We start from the raw sequence: 23,373 nt of genomic DNA on the forward strand, positions 1-23,373 counted from the left end.
TCACTGCATATCAGTATATAAAGGAGCAAGTTGCTCAGCCCGCCCCTCCATTTCCTTATCTACAAATAGGGAGAACTAGAGAGAAAGTGATACCTCAAAGAGCTAGGCAGTGGACTAGGATCATGTAATAATAGCCCTACCTGATATAAGCATGTGTAAGTCCCACATACATGTTCCCGGTTGTTAGTAGAAATATGCATGTCAGGTAGTAGTTTTCAGACCCTACCGGGACAGAACTTTGTTGTTCCATATGCTGGGTGTAGAGTCTCATTCTTGCTTGGTTGGTTGGTTGGTTGGTTTTTTGAGACAGGGTTTCTCTGTATAACCCTGGCTGTCCTGGAGCTCACTCTGTAGACCAGGCTGGTCTCAAACTTAGAAATCTGCCTGCCTCTGCCTTCTGGGTGCTGGGATTAAAGGCATGTGACACTAAACATGGCTGAGTATCTAATTCTGTTGATGCCTTAGTCCCAATTAACAAGGAAGTAAGTCACTAAAATTTCACAATGAGTTCCTTAGCCCTTCAGGTGCTATTTGCTACCTGTCTTCTGAGCTCTGACACAGTAAGTAGGTTATGATTAATAGGAAAACATAAAAGTCCTCAGCTACAATTAAAGTCTGAGGACTTCCTTTTTAAAGTATAGTGCTAACTGGTAGGAATTTCAGCATATGGGTGACTAAAGAGATGGTGCTGGAAATTGGGTGGATCAAAGGGAATAATTTTGAATATTGTTAATGGATGGAGATTAAAAGACACTTGAACTGTGGAGATTTATAGAGCTCTTCTCAAGATTAGGCATATTGGTTAACAAAATGAAAATAGAAGGACTGGGGTAGAGCTTGGTGGTAAAGTACTTCCCTAGCATAGGCAAGACCCTAGTGTCTTGAACTGTTGGAAACTAATACAACTTAAAAATTATAATGACTGTGGACTAATTACTTGTTTTAAAAACAGAGATAGGGTTTCTCTGTGTAGTTTTGGCTGTCCTTGAACTCACAGTGATCCATCTGCTTCTGTGTCCCAAGTGCTGGGATTAAAGGCATGTGCCATGGGTGTTGTGTGCTTGAAGTGCCCACAGAGGCCACAAGAGGACATTAGATTCCCTTGAACTGTAGTTACAGATGGTTGTGAGCAGAGTGCTAGCAACCGAACCTGCGTTTGCTCTCAACCACTGAGCCATCTCTCCAGCCCCTTAATCAATTTTTAGGTTGTGATTCTGTAGTTTTTGCTACAGTGATAATAGACTAGGGGTGCAGTTCATGAGAGGCAAGTAAGAAAGGATTTGCTACTTGAGTAAATAGGAACTTAGCTCAGTCCGCAGCATACAAAAAGGACTGGTTGTAACATTTACCATGTTGGTTAAGGAGTAGTCTTCCCTTTGTATGCTGTGTGGTAGGGGATGCCATCTGAGCTGTCTTGGAGAAAGAGTAGCTTAAGTAATGTTAGAAATTGTGTTATAGTGGTGCCTCCTGGTCTGTGATAGTTCTTAAATGATGGGTGCTGGTTTACTGTGTTTGGGGTTATTTTTGCTTTGCTTTTGCTTTAAGATAGCATCTAGCTGTATAGCCCAGGCTGTCTTCAAACTTGTGATCCTTCTGGCTCAACCTCCAGAGCTTTGGAATTACAGGTATGCACCACGATGTCCTACTTAAGTGGTAATATTAAAATAGTGTTTTACTCTTGACATATTCCTTTAATCCTTAGCTCTCACAGCACTTTATAGATAGTCATTATTTTTTATGGTTCCTCTGAAAGTGATTATCTAAGCATTGCAAAACTGTGGAGCAAATAAAAACTAAAATTTGGTTCCTGGGTATCTGTCCATTTTCTGATGTTTAAAGAGATGAGGAGACTAGTGTCTATTTTCCTTTGTGTGTTCTTTCATTGTCAGGGTCTACAAAATTCACTTTATTTATTTATTTATGTATTTGTTTGTTTAAATTGCAGAATGCCGGGTCTAAGTTGTAGATTTTATCAACACAAGTTCCCTGAGGTGGAAGATGTAGTGATGGTGAATGTAAGATCCATTGCTGAAATGGGAGCTTACGTCAGCTTGTTGGAATACAATAACATTGAAGGCATGATTCTTCTTAGTGAATTGTCCAGAAGACGTATCCGTTCTATAAACAAACTGATCCGCATTGGCAGAAATGAGTGTGTAGTTGTCATTAGAGTGGACAAAGAAAAGGGTAAGTGAGAAAAAATAACTAAGAAATATGAATTGCAAAACTACAATGCTCCCTGTTTGAAAAACTTGTTTAAAAGTATATATTTTAAAATAAACTGTCATTAAACTGCTAAAAATCTTTTACATGCAAAGTTATTGAAGGGCTGGGGAGATAGCCAGTCAAGTAAGTACTTGATATGCAAGCTTGGGGAGGGTGAGCTCAGTCCCAGAACAAAAGGCTAGGTTTGGAGGCACAGGCTGATAATCCCAACCCTGGGTTGATGAAAAAAATCTGGGGATTCGTGACTAGCCAGCTGAACTTACTGAGTTCCTGGCCATCAAGAGACCAATCTCAAAATCAAACCACTCACAAGATTCTCCTATAGCCTTGACTCACATGTAGCATACATGTGTAGACACACATGCAATCACATGAACATACCCACATCTGCATATGCACAAGCCTAGTTTCATTTGTCTAAAATTTTAAATAAAACATCTTTAGAGGGTACCGATTAGCTAAGTAAAAAACCTTTTACTGTAGTAGTAGTAGTTTAATAAGTACATTCCAGAGTTAGTTTTGTGACCAAATAACTTGAAATTTTTCAGTATTTATAAGAATTTTGGTAATTAACTCATTATAATCCAAAAGAAAGAACCCTAGAGTAGTAGTTAACTCATCTGTATTTGTAAGGGAGGCACTTGGGAGGAGTCTGCTCAGAACACACAGCAAGTTCTCAGCACAGAGATTTATTAAGGGGTGAGGGGGCTGCACCTCTGGATAGGGCAAAGGCAGACAGCAGGTGTTTTTGCAGGAGTAGGTTTTTAAGGAGAAAAAGAGCAAATTTGTGTTAAGATGAGTTGTTAAGTCCTGATTGGACAGGTTAGTCAAATAGTGAGTTTTGATTACTAGACCTTTGTCTAGGAATGAGTTGGTGGCCAAATAAGGGACTAGACCTTGGGGGCAAGCTTTAGGAAGGTAATCTAATAGTTTAGCAAGGGAGAGGAAGAAAGGGCAAAACCTGTCTGCAATGCCTGATAGGGAGCCCTTCGTTATTAGTAGACTTGAATGTGTTTGATGGTTTTTTCCTGATTTAAAACTATGCTAGCAGTGAGATAACTGGGTAAACATAGATGTGAGATAAAAGTGAATGGGTTTTAGGAATTTGTATTTATTTATTTTTTCGAGACAGGGTTTCTCTGAGTAACAGCATTAGCTGTCATGGAACTCAACTCTGTAAATCAAGCTGGTCTTGAATTCACAGAGATCTGCCTGCCTCTGCCTCCTGAGTGATTAAAGACTTGCGCCACTTCCTCCAGGCGATTTTAGGAATATTTTATATAAGCTTTGGAAAAGAATTATGCTGTGTGCATACATACGTACATACATACATACATACATATATACATACATACACACACACACACATATGCACACACAACTACACTACAGTATCTCTGACAGAATGTTTGTGTCATCCCCCCACCTGTAGATCCTGCAAAATCTTTCGGACAGTGCTGAATGAATATCCATTTTCTTTTTCACTCATCTTTTTTCTGGATTCCATGTAATTATTTATTAAATAAGTACTGGCTTTAGCAAACTCACTGTAATTCATTAGGTGTTAGTTTCAGGTCAGCTGATTACTGTCAGGAATAAACAACTGCATACCTATGATGACTAGACTTGTTTTTTTTAATCTCCCCTACCATTGAGTTTGCTAGCACATTCTCAGCTTTAAGTCTTCACATCGCTGCTCCAAAACAGAGCCAAATACTGCCTTGTTTTGTAATTCTTTATTACATAAGACACCTGCAAAGGAATTAGGTGTATTTTCAGATGCCATCAAGAAGGATATTTCAGAAGAATACAATAGATATATGTAAAATTATTTTTATGGCAGAACCTTTTTGCACTGTGTTAATTTAAAACAAGCAATTAAAATGTAGATTGGTTAACTATGTTGGCATTTTTATTTAGAATGAGTTCTGACTGTTCTAATGTGGGAAGAACTCTGAGGTAAGAATAAAAGCAAAGTACAAAAGAGCCTGTAGAGGGTTTTGTTTCAGTTTTATTTATTTACTTTTTATGTGTATGGGTGTTTTGCCTACATGTATACCTGTGCACCACCTGCCTGCCCAGTGCCCTCAGACACCAGAATAGGGCATTGAATATCCCGGAACTGGAGTTACAGACAGTTGTGAGCAGTCATGGGTATGCAGGGAATCAAACCCAGGTCCTCTAAAAGAGAAGCTAGTACTCTTAACCACTAAACCATCTCTACAGCCCAGGACATCTTAAGTTTTGATTTTTTGTTTTGTTTTGTTTTCCAACACAGGGTTTCTCTATGTAGCTCTGACTGTCCTGGAACTTTTTCTGTACACCAGGCTAGCTTCGAACTCAGGGATCTGCTTACCTCTGTCTCTGGAGTGCTGGTTGGTATTAAAGGTGTGCACTGCCATGCCCATCAAGGAGATCTGTTTTTAATATGAGAATGTTAGATCCTGTTGGACAAGACTTTTACCAACAGCTGTAAACTCCAGACATGTATAAAAATTAACTGTGTATGGCAAGGTGAAATCAAAAGCTGTTCAAAACTGAAAGTCCACACTTGGAAGAAAGGAGCTGTGCTGGATCACTTTTCTGTCTTTGTGTCTTTTCCCCAAGTGCATACTGAAGGTGCTTCAAGTTCAGCACCTAAGATCCTGCTATAAAACTTGGTTTAACCACAGAAAGCCCTAGATAGACACAGCAAATAAAAAGTGATGATAATGATCAAGAATAGAGTGGGAGTATAGAACAACCTGTGGGTCATGACCCCTTTGGGGGGGCGAGAAAAACAAAACAAGGCCAAGGAGTAGTTCTGAGGAGTAGTTTCTAAGGGCTGATCCAGAGGTAATCCAAGTTTAAATTCAGTAACAAGAATGTATAAAATGATTGTTATGCTACCCAAACACATTAGGAAAATATTCTTTTAAAGAATGGACAAAAGGAAATCTTAAAAAAGAAATTAGGAAGTCTTTATAAATTACTTATTGAAATTCTAGAAATGAAAAATTCACTGGATAGGCTAAAAGATTGAAGATGACAAAACATTGGTAAACACTGAAATTAGCCAATCTAAAGGACAGAAAATATTGGGGAAAAGAATACAGATAGAACATCAGCAACCATCTAGTATCAGACCCCATCTAGTATCAGAAGTACTATACCAGTAGACAAGGAGAGGGGCAGAAAGTGTATTTGAAAAAAAACAATGTTAGGCCCTTGCCTGCCTAGGTTATAGTGAGATCCCCACCCCAAAAAAAAAAATCTAGTTTCCTATAATTGTTGAAAATCCAACCCTGAGTTTACAGACTGGAAAAGACCCATGGGTTTTTATCGTATAAATGATAGTAAAACTGCACATCAGCACATCCAGACATTGTGGGGACACATGCACACAAAACAGTACATAGTATGTAGGGGTGGAGATACAAAGTACTCTGGTGTACTCAGAAGTCACTAATAGATGTCAGGCCTTGGAAAGAACAAAAAAAGTCAAGTTAGAATTGTGTATCCAGTAATAAATAATACCAAACAAAGTCAAAATGGAGATGTTTTCATGTGACGAGAAACTAGGAATTTACTGCCAGATAGAACTGGCAGTAATTAAGGATACATTAAAAGATACATTAAGATACATTAAGGAAATAGTAATACTCTAGGCTAGTCTTATGGTCCCTCAAATGAATTTAATTTTAAAATACTCTTTTTCCCCTTTCTGTTAATTTCTTTACAATGCATTTAGTTGTTTATCTTATTTTTACCATTAAAGATGTAAATTTATGAAAGTCACTGAGTGATAACTTGAGGAGAACAGTATCTTTAAAGGAGATTTTTCTTAAGATTCCCAAAGGAAGGCATGTCATGATATGCATAGCAACTTGGGCAAGCCCTAGTTTGAGAGAGGCGGCAGAAGGAGCCATAAGAGTAAACTAGCATAGTTATTTGGCTTTATTTTTGGTAGTGATGGCAGGGAGCAAGCGGCATCTTATTATATTAGCCTAGGTTGGCCTCAAATTCACAATCCTGCCTCCCTACTGAGGTTATAGACATGAGCTACCTACCATACCCACCTTCCAGTATGCTCTTAGATTCTGGCAGCATGCAGTGACTAACAGACCTACCTGGCCAGTTTGAATAATCCTGGAAAGAGTTGGGATAAAAGGGTTGCCAGTAATTTAATTCCTTCTGACTTGATAAAGGGTAAGTACAATATTGATATACTTTGTAAAAATATGTAGATTCCAGATTGGGTAGTTTATATAATACAAACCCATTGCTAACTCTTCTAAGAATTGGTTGGCCCTCAGAAAGTCTTTCTCACTCAAGTTATTGAGACCACAAGTATGAGAAGAACATCAAGAATACGTAGGTACATGCATGGTGGTCCATATCTTTAATTCTCAGGAGGCAGAAGTAGGCAGATCTCAGTTTGAGGCCAGCCTAGTCTACAGAGTTAGTTCCAAGACTGTCAGACTACACAGAGAGACTCTGTCTTAAAAACAAACAAACAAAAAATAGGGTGTTGCTGGTGTACCTATAATCCCAGTACTTGGGAGGCAGGGGCAGGTGGATCTCTTGAATTGGGGGCCAGTCTGGTCTACTGACAATAAGCAGGATGTATATTGTAATTCTTGAAACAACCACTAAAAATAAAAAGACTCATCAAAAGGCCATTGATAGATGAGAACTACACTTAATCTGTGGGTATAATGTAGTTAGGAATTATGCTAGTTTAATAAAGTAATGTTGGTAGGTTCTCCTAAGGCTATCTAATACCAGGTAGTCAGACCTGGAATCATATACATACAAGTAACATTTTACAGACTGAACAGGTTGTGTTTATATACTTAGAAATATGTGTATGTGTGCAACAACAAAGAAAAAGAGACTGTGTCTGAGAGAGAACACACAGGTGGGATACATGGAAGGGGTTAAAGGGAAGAAAGGGATGGGACAAAATGATATAATTGTATTTTAGTTTTTAAAAAGCTGGTGATAGGGGCTGGAGAGAAGGCTTAGCAGTCACTGGCTGCTCTTCTAGAGGACCTAGATTCAATTCCCGACACCCACATAGTGACTAACAACCATCTGTACCTCCAGTTCCAGGAGATCCAACACCCTCTTCTGGCCTTAGAGCACCAGGCATGCATATATGCACATAGGCAAAGTACCCATACAAATAAAATTAAAAAGTACTTCTAAAAAAAAAATTCTTCACTATACTAAGTTTACTTAGAAGACAGGAGAAAAATGAAAACCAAGTTGGAGAAAAGGAAAGCAAATACTTTGAAGTATAGATCTGAATCCTGTTAACATTAATAATTATACTAAATATAAGTCAAACACATATTCCAATTAAAAGGCAAAGATTTGTAGGCTAGATTTAAAAAGCAAGACCGAACAGTAATACTGTCTACAGGAGACATACTTTACTGAAAATAAGTAGATGGAGCCAGGCATGTTGGTGCATGCCATTAATCCTAGCACTTGAGACAGACGATTTCTGAGTTCAAGGCCAGCCTAGTATATGAAGTAAGACCTGTCTCATGGATGGATGGATGGATCATAGATGTGAGAGAGATGCTATGCTGACATAGTAACACTAGAATATCTGTTAATAACAGATAAAGTAAGCGAGAATTAAGCAGGGACATTTTGTGATGATTAAGACACACAGTGGAATATGAGTTGAAGATGCATTACGTTCATCTGTGCTGTGGAATATTTGTTTAATTCTGTAAAGTTAACGTGTTACTTTACCTGCCTAAAACACCTGATTGGTCTAATAAAGATCTGGACAGCCAATAGCTAGGCAGAAGAAAGGATAGGCAGGGCTGGCATGTGGAGAGAATAAATAGGAGGAGAAATCTAGGGAAGAGAAGAGCAAGGGGGAGGAGCAAGAAAAGGACAGGAGGATGCCAGGGGCCAGCCACCCAACCACACAGCCAGCCACAGAGTAAGAAGCAAAGAAAGATATATAGAGTAGCCCATAGTTAAAAAGAAGCGGGATTATATAAGTTAGAAAAGCTAGCTAGAAACAAGCCAAGCTAAGGCTGGGCATTCATAATTAAGAATAAGTCTCCTAGGCTGGAGAGATGGCTCAGAGGTTAGGAGCACTGGCTGTTCTTCCAGAGGTCCTGAGTTCAATTCCCAGCAACTACATGGTGGCTCACAACCATCTGTAATGAGATCTGGTGCCCTCTGTGGCCTGCAGGGATATATGCAGGCAGAACACTTGTATATGTAATAAATAAATCTTTTTTTTTTTTTTTTCTTTTTTTTTTTTTTTAAGAGTAAGTCTCCTTGTATTTATTTGGGAGCTGGATGGCAGGCCCCCAAAGAGTTTAAAAAAAAAAAACAACTAACAACAACTACAAATAGTCATATATATACATATATATATGTATATATATATTTGTATGTGCCCAATAGATATTAGTGATGTGAAGTAAAAATTTAAAGTAGATGAATATATAATTATAGTTAGAGGTTTAGATAGCTTTTGACTAGTTAATTTAAGAGCTATATCAGGCTACACAGTGGTGCCCCACGCCTTTAATCCCGGCACTTGGGAAGCAGAGGCAGCCAGAACTCAGTGAGTTCCAGGATAGCCAGGGCTACACAGAAACCCTATGTCGAAAAACCAAAAGAAAAGGGGTGGGGTGGGGGGGATGCATTATAAATGTTGAACAATTTATAGAACACTATACCTACAAAAAATGGAATATACATTTGTTTCAGATTGCATGTCAAACTCACTAAAATAATAAGTTGGGCCATAATAGAGTGTAGATGTAACCAACCGTCTTATTAAATAAGAAACACAGAGCCGATTCAGAGAAGAAAGCCAAGAGGTCAGAACTAAGAGCCTTACCCTTCCTGCTTCAGCTATCCTGCTTCAGCCAAGAGAGCTCTCCGAAAAAGGGGCCTACTTCCTGTGTGTATGCCTTTTTATAGTCTAGCTGTTCTGCCTTCTCATTGGTTGTAAACCTAAACACGTGACTGCCTTGTCATTGCCTGTATGTACCTCCCTCCAGGTCCTTAAAGGCGTGCGCCACCACCGCCACGCACTTGCTATGGCTCTAAAACTCTGACCCCCAGGCAACTTTATTTATTAACATACAATTAAAATCACATTTCAGTACAAGTAAAATACCACCACATTTCCCCTTTTCTATTTTAATAAAAAGGAAAAAAAGAAAAAGGTTATAACTAACAAAAGAAAAACTATATACAAAAGTACGATAACTATATACAATATATACAAATAATAAATGTCTAAACAATGTCTAGTCCATTTGTATTTGACAAATTCAGAGATAATAATTTCATTATCCTATTTTGTTAAGTCCAAAATGTATCTAATTCACTTTCTATCCTAATTAATCTTCAACTATAACTAACTAACCTTCAACTATAACTAACTAATCTTCAACTCCCTCAGAGACCCAAGAAGGAAATAATATTAGCTAACAAAAATAAAAACAGAAAGTGCATGCAAGCAACTTCCAAAAAATTTGTGAGTTGACAGAAACAGCCAGCTGCCTGGACAGTCACCTGAGGTTTCTCCGCAATGCTGGGGCATTATCTTCAGCCTATAGGCTTAGCATATCTGACAGACTCATTTGTGAAGTAGGATATACACAAGGTCAACAGTTCAACCTCACATTGGGTGAGAGCAGTCCATGCACCAGAAACACCTGAATTCCACTAGTGTCATGTCATAATTCAGGATTTTAAATTCTGGAAAATGTTGATGGTTTTTTAATTCAGCTCTCCATTCTTCTTGGCTGTGTACATATGGCTTCATCTCAGCATCCCGTTCTTCTCCACATCCCTCTATCAAATGCCAGTTTACTATTGAGAGGCATGAGCTTAGTTACTCTTCAAGAATAACTGTTTCAGCTGCTGTTCCATAGCACATCAGAAGCCATCGGCCCACTGCCTGTTCAGCTGCCTTTGAAGAAAAGGGCACTGTACCTTTTCCGAGTTGCGAAGGCCACGTCAGGAATGGTGCCATATTGTCCTGGCCTCAGAAGATGCCTTTTGATAAAGCCATAACCACGCTTGTTTAGGCAAGAATCAGTAGTCCATTTTGTCCTGTTGATTCGAGGATACTTTGTTGTCCAGTGGCTAACTTTTGCCACAATGAAAGCTAACTCCATACGCAGTTTCTTCAATGCCCATATTTTCTCTGAAGTAGATTGGTGCTGCCAGGAGCCGACATGTCTCATAGTCATAACAAAAAAGAAAAATTTTCTAAGTTATTAAAACATTTTAAATGCCATATTCTGTAGATCTCTGAAGGGTTTGAAGATGACCTATCTAAAATATATCTGCTCAATTTTTAAAACATATCTAATATGACTACAAGTTCTATTGTAATGTCTAACTACTATCATTTCTTTATATCCTAATAGTTGGTAATAATAACATTCAAGGATCAGAAAATTGCATTGTTAAATGAACGATATAAGTACAATTAGAAATATACATATAGCATTTTCTAACAATATCAATTTCAATATATATAATTTGTATACAATATAAAACAATCCAATCCAATGTAAAGTGTTTAAAACTAGTAATTGTCTTTTTCTTCTTCTTTCTTTCTCTTTTTTTTTTTTTAAAAAAAATAAGAACCTTAAATCTAATCTGCTTAGTCTTTTTCCTAACCCTTGACAACAACTTGTAACCAACCCCCCTAAACAATGAAAATTATCCCAGACCCAAAACCCATAAAAAGACCAAAAAACCACCCACCCCACACCACCTCTTTGGGAATGTGGGCGTCGTATTCTTAAAATTGCTTCCTGCTGGGTATGGGCGAAGTTATCTTTATCCTGAAAGAAAAATTTTAGGTTAATTGTCAAATTCTAGGAAAGGGCCGGGCGGTGGTGGCGCACGCCTTTAATCCCAGCACTCGGGAGGCAGAGCCAGGTGGATCTCTGTGAGTTCGAGGCCAGCCTGGGCTACCAAGTGAGTTCCAGGAAAAGGCGCAAAGCTGCACAGAGAAACCCTGTCTCGAAAAACCAAAAAAAAAAAAAAAAAAATTCTAGGAAAGGTAACTATATCCTTCATTATCCATTCTGTGTATAATGCCAAAGTTCAGGGTTTATCTCAAGTCCTTATTCAAGTAGTCTTTGAGACTGGATCATCTCAGCTAGTCATCTCAAAATTGCTCTGAGCACCTTGTAGTTCAAAGCTGATCTGTAGATGATGTTTGTCAGCTTAGTGATGTTATTATTGTCCACGTGGAATTGTTGTTGTTGTGGGGCCCCAACTTCTTCCTGGAGACTTCAGTTGATGTTAGGCCTGGCCGTGAATTCCTGCAGAAAACTGATAAGAGACTCGAACACAAAGACATATATATACAGCTAATTGAAGCCTTTTTTCTAGAATTAATTAGTACTCTATATGACCATTCATATCTTAGCAAGGTTTAAAATGCATGCATATATATATATATATATATATATATATATATATATATATATATATCTTGTAAGTTTTGATATAAAATTTGTACTTTAAGAAAAGTTTAAAGAATCAGAATAGAATCAAGGAGTTGAGATTAGTAATAGAATAGTCCCTTAATTAATTTGGCTTTTCTCCTGTCTCATAGCAGAAGATGGCTCTTTTATTCTGGCATGATACAGGGAGTTTGCATTTTCCTTTTAACAACATGCTTGAGTTTAAAGAAGGAGAGAGCCATTCTCCAACTCCAAAGTCAGCTTTAAATTTTAGTTGGACTGGGACTATTAGAAGACCAACAGTGTTAAATCTTTAGAGAAAAGCAGAAACAAACATTTAGGAAGACATAAAATTTTTTAGATAATATATACTCATACGCCATTTCACTCTGCTTCCTGGGATAGATGATTTGTCCCTTTTCTTCAGTTGTCTTATTTGTCCAGTGTTCTTCAGATTCCTTAACCTTCATTCTCCTAAAAGACAAAAACAAAAACCTTTCCCCAAGACTAATTTTGGGGATGTTCCTTTTTGGCAAGTTATTATCTGATTAAATGAAAAGACATGTGTTACTGGTATAAGTTAGTTTAAATTGGATGTCCATGTTGGTTGATGAGCTATCACCTCCTCTAATTAAGAGGTTTCTCTTGTTCAAATCGAACCTTTATCAATTTTGATGGTACCCACAACTTATCTTCTCCTGTAGAAACAAAAGCAAAACCTCGTCCCCAATGTAACACATACCCTGGTTTCCATTCTGAGGTCAGCACATCCTTAAAGTATATAGGCTGATTTAATTCTGTAGTTTTTTCTATTATCCAATGTCTTTCTGCAGCTGTCGTTCCTTTCTCATTGGCATTAAGAAAATTCAAAGTTAATAGAGCATTATGCAGTCTATTTCTGGGGGTTTTTGTTACCCCTTTCTGTTTATTTAGCATATCCTTTAGAGTTCTGTTTGATCTTTCTATAACTGCTTGACCTGTAGGATTATGTGGTATGCCTGTAATATACTTTATATTGTAATAAGCAAAAAACTGTTTCATTTTAACAGAGACATATGATGGAGCATTATCAGTTTTGATTTGTGCAGGTATACCCATGATGGCCATAACTTCTAACTTTTTAAAAAAAAAAGGGGGGGGGTGCTGTGGGATGGTCTGTATGTCAAATGTGTTGCTGATTGGTCATTAAATAAATCACTGATTGGCCAGTGGCCAGGCAGGAAGTATAGGCGGGACTAACAGAGAGGAGAATTGAGAGAACAGGAAGCTGGGTGGGAGAGACACTGCCAGCCACCACCATGACAAGCCGCATGTGAAGATCCTGGTAAGCCACGAGCCATGTGGCAAGGTATAGATTAATAGAAATGGATTAATTTAAGCTGTAAGAACAGTTAGTAAGAAGCCTGCCACGGCCATACAGTTTGTAACCAATATAAGTCTCTGTGTTTACTTGGTTGGGTCTGAGTGGCTGTGGGACTGGCGGGTGAGAGAGATTTGTCCTGACTGTGGGCCAGGCAGGAAAACTCTAACTACAATAGAGCTTTGAGTAAATTTAAGAGGGTTGAAATCATATGTTCTCATCATATTAAAATTTGTTTGAATCATTATCATTGTATCTTGAGAGGAGAAAGCAAACATTTGCTAAATTGAGCACCCATGTATTAAGGATGCAGGGAGATTTTATAAATGTTGTTGCTTATGTTAGAAAAGATTAAAGACCTAAAATGATTAGGTTTTTAATTGAAGAGAAAATGAGAGAGTCTGGGCGTATACCTCAATGGAAGGGCCTTGCCTATAATATGATGCTTTGGGTTTGAGCTCCAGCACCAGGAATGAGTTGAGTTAGGGGTGTCAGGAAAAGAAAAGACTTTCGTATATAGCAGTGTATAAAGTAGTAAGGCAGGATCAAATGGAGCCAGGCATGGTGGCACACACCTTTAACCCCAGGACAGAGAGGCAATCTGTTTTAACATTCAAAATTATGTGTGCTCTTATTTATGCATTCGGTTATTAGCAAGGTTACAAAAGCAACTGAGTGGTAGAAACATTGTCTTTTTAAAAATAATGCTGGGACTGGAGAGATGGCTCAGCAGTTAAGAGTACTGGTTATTCTAGAGGACCTGGGTTCGATTCCCAGCACCCATATGGCAGCTTACAACTGCCTGTAACTACCTCCAGGGGATCTGACACCCTCATACAGTCATAGATGTAGGCAAAACACCAAGGCACATACAATAAAAATAAATAATTTAAAAAATAATAATCCTGAGACAATTGGGTGGCCATATGCTAAAAAATATGAAGCATGATTCATAAATACTACCTTTAAAAAAATAACCTAAAATCATAGACCTACATCAAATTGAAACTAGCACTTTTAGAAGAAGGCATAAAAGTAAATTTTTATAACTTTTTGCTGCAGTTTCTTAGATTAAAACATTAAAAAATAATCTGTGAGAAGAAAAATTGATAATTTGGACTTCAGTGTTAATAAAGACTTGGGTTCTTTGGGAAATACTGTTAAGAGAATAAGATAAAAGAAATTTTGTGTGTGGATTTTTAATTGTGGTCTTATGACTTTTGTTCTAACCAGGCATAGAGTTGTAGGTGTGTCCATGGTCTGGGTATTTGACAAATTTTGTGATCTTTCTAGAGTCCTGGTTTCTCGGGGTTAAAAGGCCACATCTCTGGGAAAGAGCACCTACCATGCAGCAGCAGATTGTTGTACAGGTTTTAAGGGTGCTTTAGGTGCTGCCATCTGAGTAGAAGGGTCACTCGGAAGATGGCAGTGTTATTTCTGTTGAAGATCAACTCTCTGGTTTGGTTTTGAGACAGGGTTTCTTGTGCTGAGCTGGCTTTAAACCTACCTTTGACCTGCACCTTCTAAGTTCTAGCATTAACAGGCATATGCCGCCACACCTGATTTGACAATTACTATGAATTAATCATAGTAATTCTCAACTGTCTGGATGCTTAGGGGGAGTCATTTAAGTACCTTTCAATTAAGTAATTGAAACATTCCTTCCAAAATAATAATAACTACCCTATGATAAAAATGTTTCTGAGCCGGGCAGTGGTGGCGTACGCCTTTAATCCCAGCACTCAGGAGGCAGAGCCAGGCGGATCTCTGTGAGTTCGAGGCCAGCCTGGGCTACCAAGTGAATTCCAGGAAAGGTGCAAAGCTACACAGAGAAACCCTGTCTTGAAAAACCAAAAAAAAAATTGTTTCTGAAATTTTATCTAAATTTCTCATCTTATAGCAGTATTTTGTCAATATGGTTTTAATGGGGATAATTGTAAGCTTCTCAATCAGATACATTTGCTTATAAAATTGTTTCTAATCATATGTTTACACTTGAACAAATAAAATTTATTTTAAAATATTTTCATACAGGATATATTGATTTGTCAAAAAGAAGAGTTTCTCCAGAGGAAGCAATCAAATGTGAAGACAAATTCACAAAATCCAAAACTGTGAGTTGATTCTCTTTGTTAAGCTTTATTTATTTTATGTATATGAGTGTTTTGCCTACATGTATGTGTATGCACTATGGCTGTTTCTGGTACTCAAGGAGGTCAGAAGAGGATATCAGATACTCTGGAACTGGAGTTTTAAATAGTTGTGAGTGCTGAGAATTGAACCTAGGTCTTCTACAAGACCAGTGGTGCTCCTGCCAAGTAAGCAGTCTTTCCAGCCCCTAAACCTCTGTTTTTAATGACATAGTTTCTGGTTTCTTTGCTTTTTATTAGTGCTTTGTTCTTTTCTGCTGTGTGGGTTCCTATCCTCAAAATAAAATACCAAGACAATGTTTGAATAAAAAGTTTTAATTTTGGTTAATACAACATCATAGTTTGACACCTGAAAAGCAGGCCTCCAGGTGCACCTATGAGGGAATGTCTTGGTTAAGGTTAATTCATGTGGGAAGATCTGTCTTATTTGTGAGTGGGACCATTTCCTGGCAGGGGATCCTGGCCTATATGAAGTAGAGAGGGCAAGCTAAGCACTAGCCTGCGTGCATACACTGATTCATACTCTACTGTTGACTGCTAATGTGACCAGTTTTCTCATCTGCCTCTGACTTCCCTGGTGTTGGAAGCCAAATAAACCTCTCTCCCTTATGTTGCCTTTGTTAGCGGATTTTATCCCCGCAACAGAAAAGAAACTAAGATGCCCAGTAAAATAAATAAAGATCCCTAGTCCATCAGACCATGATCCAGATCTCTCCTTTTATTTTATATGTTTACACATCTGAAGCATGTAAAATAAATGCTTTTTTTTGTTTTTTTGGTAAAACCTCTTTTCAGTAAAACTTGTCATTCAGAACTAACCCCTTTGGCATTACGTGACTACATATTAGAAATGTAGAATTTCAAGTCAGGTATAGTGGTACATGCCTTTATTCCCAACATTTGAAATCAGCATAGGAGTTTGTAGTCAGCTTGATCTACGTAATACCACCATGTCTCATAAAGAGAGACTAGGATTGTGTTTGAGAGGTAAGAGCGTTTACTTAGGATGGAGAAGGCCCTGTGTTTGATTCTTTATATTGTCAAAGAAATAAAGGTGTAGCCAGGCAGTGATAGTGCACGCCTTTAATCCCAATGCTCAGGAGGCAGAGGTAGGCTGATCTCTGTGAGTTCCGGGGCCAGTCTGGTCTACAAAGTGAGTTCCAGGATAGGCTCCAAAGCTACACAGAGAAACCCTGTCTCGAAAAACCAAAAAAGAAAAGAAAAGAAAGAAAGGAAAAAAGGTGTTAGTTTGGTCCTGTTTGTAAAGCACTGCTCTAGGAAATTTGCATGTTTCTGGTCTCATTAGGACACTGTCAAATTGAGTATTTGCCTGGAACAGTATTGTGTACCTGTAGTCCTACCTACATGGGAAGCTAAGACAGAAGTTTTGCTTCAGCCTAGTCTGGGCAATATAGCAAGCCTATAGCTCGTAAAACAACAGCATAAACAAGAGTATGTTCCTGGGCTGATAAAATGAAATGAGCAGTTTAGGACCCTTTCTTAGTCAGTTTTGAAGTGAAATATGAACTTTTTTATTACATTTGCTTGTTTGTTTGTTTTAGTGTGTGTGTGTGTGTGTGTGTGTGTGTGTGTGTGTGTGCGCGCGCGTGCCATGGTACACATGTAGAGGTTAGAGGACACTTGTGGGGACCAAGTCTCTGCTTCTACCATGTGGGTTCTGGGGATTGGACTCTGGTCGTCCCTCTTAACATATTTCACTTCAAAACTGACTAAGAAAGGGTCCTAAACTGCTCATTTCATTTTATCAGCCTGTTAACATACTCTTGTTTATGCTGTTGTTTTATGAGATATAGGCATCTCTACCCACTCACGGAGCCATCTTCCTAGCTGGTGAAATAACTTCTTAGATATTTTTCTCTAAATTTGTATTTTTTAGGGAGATTGATGGGTAAGTAAATGGAAGAATAATTATTAAATGATAACAGCAAAAGAAATATTAAAATCTCAATTGGTTTTTTGCTCTCATAACAGTTTTCTCCTTATAACAGTGTAGTTTTGTATATACTTGATCTATGCAAGAGCTTTCTTAGTAAGGAAAGATACTAAGTACCTTGTTGCAAGTGAAACAAATTCAGCGATGTTAATTTGTTTGAATGCCCTAAGTTGTGTCATATTTCTACTTGTTACACTCACTTCAGTTAATTATTATGAAGTAGTGAATATTTCTTTATGGAGAAAGAACTTACAGTTAGAGATGCTATTGTTCAGGAATTATTGGAGTAAAATTACATTTTCTGCTAAAATATAACAGTGCCTCTTCTTTGGCTCTCTAATTTTCAAATTACTGAGTTCTTCATTTTGTACCTAGGTTTATAGCATTCTTCGCCATGTTGCTGAAGTACTAGAATATACCAAGGATGAGCAACTGGAAAGCCTGTTCCAGAGGACTGCCTGGGTCTTTGATGACAAGTACAAGAAACCTGGATATGGTGCTTACGATGCCTTTAAGCATGCAGTCTCGTAAGAACACCTTGATTCTGCCTTTATGTCTCACCTGCTAAGTATTAACACACAGGTTGATTCCCTAGCATCTAGTCATACAACACCCATGTATTAGGTCCTTGTCAAAGTTAGCTTTAAAAATACTTCTATATAGAAGGCCTGTGATGTGGGCCTATCCTATCTGGTCCAGTATAGTTTTCATATGCCGTATTTACTTGGTTTCATCTCACACTTCTTCCTTGTAAATTTCCATTTCCAAGTCATTGTCTGGATGATTTCAGGACCAATGTGGACGTCTCATCCAAAACAGTACAGCCTCTTGCTTAGTGCAGTGTTTGGACCTTCATCCCATGCCACATTAGCTTACCTTCTGTGTGGCCTCACAATGGACCTTTTAAACTAGGTTAGCTTTGCCTTTAAAAAACTATAGTTCATAGATTTTGGTCTTTCACTGGGGTCCTACTATATTTCTTCTTAAATTCTTACATATTAGGCTCTGGTTCCAAACCTGTTTTTCTTTGTGTCTGTAGCCTTTCCTTTCCTGACTTTGTCAGCTAACATGCAATCTTCATGAGTTATCATTTCAATAACTTTCTTGCCGGTAGTAGAGCTTTTGCTCTGTTTCTCCTTCTCTTATATCCAGTCTTCAGTTAATAACTCCCACCTTCTCTGCAATTGTAGATTACTGACTACTGCTAGAAAAAGTAGTCATTTGGTATCTGTGTGTTCAGGGTCTCAGCTCAGCTGTGTCTTCGTTGCTGCCCCGCATCTCTGCTCTTGGCCAGTTCCTCTCCCCATTTTTATGGTGGCTGTTTCAGAGTTTCTCAGTGTTCTTCCTCAGAAACCCTCCTAGTCACTCACTCTTGGTAATCTTCTCTCTACCCATCTTCTTCCAGACCATTTGAACACATCATTTCTCCTGTGCTCCTGGGCTTCATGCCCTTTCAGCTCAGACCAACCCTATAGCCTACTAACCCTGAAACCTCCTTTGCTTGGATCTTCAGCCTTTTTCTTTATTAATTTCTGCCTTTATCCTAAAAATATTCTAGTTTTCTCCATTTAAGTCAAAACACGACTTCTCAGCTTTCCCTTGACTCTTGTAGGCAGCATCATGCCCTCTCTAGTAACCATCTACTTGTCCCTGCTTGCTGTTTCTACATCTTTTCCTCCTGTTCCTTCATAAATGATAATGCTGCATGAACTCTCTCCACTGTTCATTCCCAGCCCCTATTCTGCTGACAGCTGGTTTTCTCAGCCCTTAGAACGAGACAGGAAGACTAGGCCTGTCATAATCCCCAGCATACCAAATTCCCTGGTGTGACTCTGTATGTGTGAGATGTTGTAAGAGAGAGGAGAAAAATAATAGCTAGCAATTCCATAATCCTATCATCCTATGATGTATGTGGTCTTGTCCTTGTGTTATAATTGAAAAAACTGAGGCAGATGTCAATTTGTTCAAGGTCACACATTCCAAAGTTTGTGTCACCAGTATTTAAGCCCAGGCATACTGTCTCCATCCAGCTCTTATACTGTTCACTCTTCAGTGCTATTTATCCTTCTACTCTGTGCTCCTTAGTCAATAGTTTTGGGGGGTTTTGTATGGGATATAGAATCCAAGGCACAAACATATACCACACAATTACTCAGCCATAGTCTAGTCAGTATGTATGCTAATGGCAAACCATCACCACCTGGCCTTGTTAACGTCTTGCATTTGTTTTTCTAGCATTCTCCATTACCACTAAGTCTTAGTTGTGTTTTAGTTGCTTTCTATTAACAATGTTCTCTCACTTCATCATTCAGGTAGCAGTTGTCTAGTTTTAATTAATACTGACTCTTCCATGTATGCTTCACCTTATTTCTTTTAATTAAGAAACTACATTTCTAGCCTACCGTGGTGTGCATGGCTTTAATCCCAGCACTCAGAGACAGAGCCATGAGGATCTCTGAGTTCAAGGCCAGCCTGGTTCACAAAGTGAATTACAGGACAGCTAGGGTTGTTACACAAAGAAACCCTGTCTTGAAAAACCAAAAAACTGGATTTCTGAAGTAACTGGAAACAATGTTGTTCCTCTCTCTCCATATCCAGTCTCCTCCCTCATCAGTAGTAAGCGCCATCCTGAAGTCGTTTGTGGTCAGCTTTTTCTTCTGCCGCCAGCTCACACATGATGACCCAGAGACCTCACATTAATTATGAAAGCTTGCCCTTTAGCTTAGGCTTGTCCCATTAGCTCTTACAACTTACATTAACCTGTTTCTATTAATCTACAGTCTATTACGTGGCTTTTTACCTCTCCTTCATTCTGTATGTCCATGTCTCACTGGTGGCTCTCTGTGCGTCTAGATTCCTTCTCCTTCTCCTCTTTTCTGTCCTCAGAAATTTCACCTATCCTTTCCTGCCCAGCTGTTGGCCATTCAGCTTTTTATTACACCAATCACAGCAACACATCTTCACACAGTGTACAAATATTCCACAACATTAATAATTGTATGTTATTTTCACAGTTTTACAATATACATTTTGAGCATCTAATCTAGAAGCACAAAAAAATTACAAAATCTGAAAGTTTGCATACTAACATTATGCCACATATATGCCTGACCTGTGACAAATGATGGTTAAAATGCAGACACACTAAAGATGCTTATAAATAATGTTTTTTAATGTGTCTGTATGAGGTACAAACAGTTGTAAATGAATTTCATGTTTAGACCGGGCTCTCCTCCCAGAGATACTTCATTTGTATAGATAAATACTCCAAAATCTTGAAAAATGCAAACTATTTCTAGTCCAAAGATTATAATTGTTATTTTTTTTTTTTTACTCTTGGCTCTTTGTTCTTTGGGAGGCCCTGACACCCAGCTCCCAAATAATCATATGGAGGCTTATTCTTATTTATGAATGCAAAGCCTTAGCTTGGCTTGTTTCTAGTCAGCTTTTCTCCACTTAAATTATCCCGTCTATCCTTTGCCTATGGGCTTTTACCTTTCTATATACCTTTCTTTGTTTCTTACTCCATGGCTGGCTGTGTAGCTGGGTGGCTGGCCCCTGGGGTCCTTCTCTCCTTCCTCGCTCCTTGGTCTCCTCCTTCCAGATTTCTCCTTTTATTTATTCTCTCTGCCTGCCAGCCCCATCTATTCTTTCTCCTGCCTTGCTATTGGCCATTCAGCTCTTTATTAGAACAATCAGATGTTTTAGAGAGGCAAAGTAGCACAGCTTCACAGAGTTAAACAAATACGCATAAAAGAATAAGTACAACACATCTTTGCATTATTAAACAAATGTTCCACAGCATAAACAGATGAAACACATCTTCAACTAATACTCCACAGCACAAGATTTTGCAAGTCCATAAAATACAAGTAGGATAAGTTGTATATGTAAACTTTAATCCATTGTTTTATCTCTCAAGTGGCATTTTGCCTTATAAGGTTGAATAAGATTTTTCCATATTGAAGATGTACCTACTTCCTCATAATCTGTGTATTATTTCATTTTGGGATTATGCACTCTATGTTCCTCTATCAAGAGATTTAATTTCTCCTTTTGTCCAATTTTTCAAACAGTGTTGTGAATAAATGAATGTATATTTACTTTTGAAGGTTTCTAGATTTATAAATATGTACAAACATATTTACATCTGTTTGGTTTTGCCAAATTACACTCCAAATTGGTTCTATAGTTTATATTCCCTTAGCAACTGTATAAGTAGATATTGCTGTTTTCCCTCATCTTAACCATCATTTGGTATATATGTCAGATTCTTTTTCTTTTTGCCCTAATTCATTTACATGCCCCTGCTTATTGATGAAGTCACTCAACAGCTTTGTGTGTTTATTGATTGTAAATGTCAGTCTGTGAATTCAGTATGAGAATGTAACTATCTCTTTCGATTTGTCTTGTTACTTTGTGCAAGCTAAATGAAAAATCCCCTATATACAGATTCTATCACTTTTCATTAAGTCCCCATGTTACTAGTTTGGATGCTTGCTCATGTTAAACCTTTTTTGCATATTATAACTTTCTGTGACATTCTGCCTCTGCTTGTTAGGGTCTACTGTTCTTCTAGTTACCCTTATCGGGTGGTGGTAGTGGGGGGGGGGTGTAAAGACAGGAGTGCTGGGATTAAAGGCATGCACCACCACCACCCAGCTCTCTCTTATTCTTTCTCTCTTCCATTTATTACCAGTGTTAGCTAAGCCCTTACCTGATGTAATGATCCAAGTCTTAGACACTTGGGAGGATCCGATGAAATGCTGATTTCTGCATGAAGTCCTTCCCAACCTCACTAACTGGCAGTATACCTTCCTGTCCTGCTGCCCAAATACTTGTTCTTTCCAAGCTAGATTCTAAGTCCTTGAAATAGAGTTCTAATAACACAGAAATGCTTAATTACAATAGAATCTCAGATTCATATTGAAAGGTATTAAATTGCTTATTTTAGCCAAATTTTGTTTTGATAATCAGTTGGGTGTTTTCTGTTTGTCATATACTAAGTGCTTTACCTGCATTCCTTCATTTAATAAAGCAGTTCTGTGAGACACTGTTCATCCTCAATTTACACATTTCGGAAGAGAAAAAGAACACATAGTTAAAATTGTGTGCAAAATCAAGATTTCAACTTCTATGCTGAAACTCATGCTTTATTGTTATTTGTAGTATTCTATAGTCGGGTATTTGGTTTCACAGTTATTAGTAATATTACCTTGACATTTCTTGTTTTATTTTTTTTCCTCAGAGATCCATCTATCTTGGATAGTTTAGATTTGAATGAAAATGAACGAGAAGTACTCATTAACAATATCAATAGGCGTTTGACCCCACAAGCTGTCAAAATTCGAGCAGGTAAATGGCTTTTAAATGACTTTAACTGTTGTACGTGCCTAAACTAGCTGTTAAGTAATAAGACTTACCAAAATATGTGTTGCTACATCAACAACTACAAATTTTTCTAAATATTTTTCTTTTGTAACAACAGTTTTAAGGTTTTGTTTGGTTTGAGTTTGGTTTTTTTGTTGTTGTTGTTTTGGTTTTTTGGGGGTGGGGGGTGGGGTGTTTGTTTATTGACTGCTTTTGGGTTTTGTTTTGGCTCTTAAAATCAAACTAGGGCTTCATACATGCTGGGTAAGTATTCCACCAATCTCATACCCATCGCCCAAGAAATTACTTCTACAAAAGCGTAAAATGTATTGGCACAAATGAAAACAGTCCTGGAAGTTCAACTAACCTTAATTTAGCCCTTTAACAAGAAGAACTAATATTTCACCTTGGTATACAACTTAAAATATTTCGACAGGACAGTGATATCCTTCCATGCCTCTGTATTGACCCTATGTCAATCATCTGGAATATTTTCAGATATTCTTCCTGTTTAGATACAAGATCATGTGTCTAAGGCAGTAATTCTGTGGGTCGCGACCCCTCTGACGGGTTGAGGGATCCTTTCACAGGGTTTGAATATCAGATATCCTGCATATTAGATGTTTATGATTCATAACAGTAGCAAAATTACAGTTATAAAGTAGGAACAAAATTTTGTGGTTGGGGGTCACAACAACATGAGGAACTATATTAAAGGGTTGCAGGGTTAGGAAAATTGAGAACCACTCGTCAAAGGGGTAGAGGTATAAAAATCAGGCTGGAGCACCTTCTCAGCATTTGTGAAGCCCTAGCTAGCATCAGCCCCCAATAAAAGTGCATAAATGTTAACAT

The 23,373-nt window shown here is 38.0% G+C and overlaps 1 protein-coding gene across 1 annotated transcript in view; it reads left to right on the forward strand.

Moving 5' to 3' along the window:
- Eif2s1 (eukaryotic translation initiation factor 2 subunit alpha) overlaps positions 1 to 23,373 on the forward strand; it is a 31,257-nt gene that overhangs the window by 3,248 nt on the left and 4,636 nt on the right. Inside the window, exons 2-5 of the mRNA XM_059279831.1 lie at positions 1,946 to 2,187; positions 15,082 to 15,161; positions 17,527 to 17,678; positions 22,400 to 22,506. Coding sequence (XP_059135814.1) covers positions 1,947 to 2,187; positions 15,082 to 15,161; positions 17,527 to 17,678; positions 22,400 to 22,506 — 580 coding nt within the window. The 5' untranslated portion in view covers position 1,946. The remainder of the gene's footprint in view (positions 1 to 1,945; positions 2,188 to 15,081; positions 15,162 to 17,526; positions 17,679 to 22,399; positions 22,507 to 23,373) is intronic.

Source organism: Peromyscus eremicus, chromosome 14, assembly GCF_949786415.1.
Source record: "Peromyscus eremicus chromosome 14, PerEre_H2_v1, whole genome shotgun sequence".
NCBI classification, from domain to species: Eukaryota; Metazoa; Chordata; class Mammalia; order Rodentia; family Cricetidae; genus Peromyscus; species Peromyscus eremicus.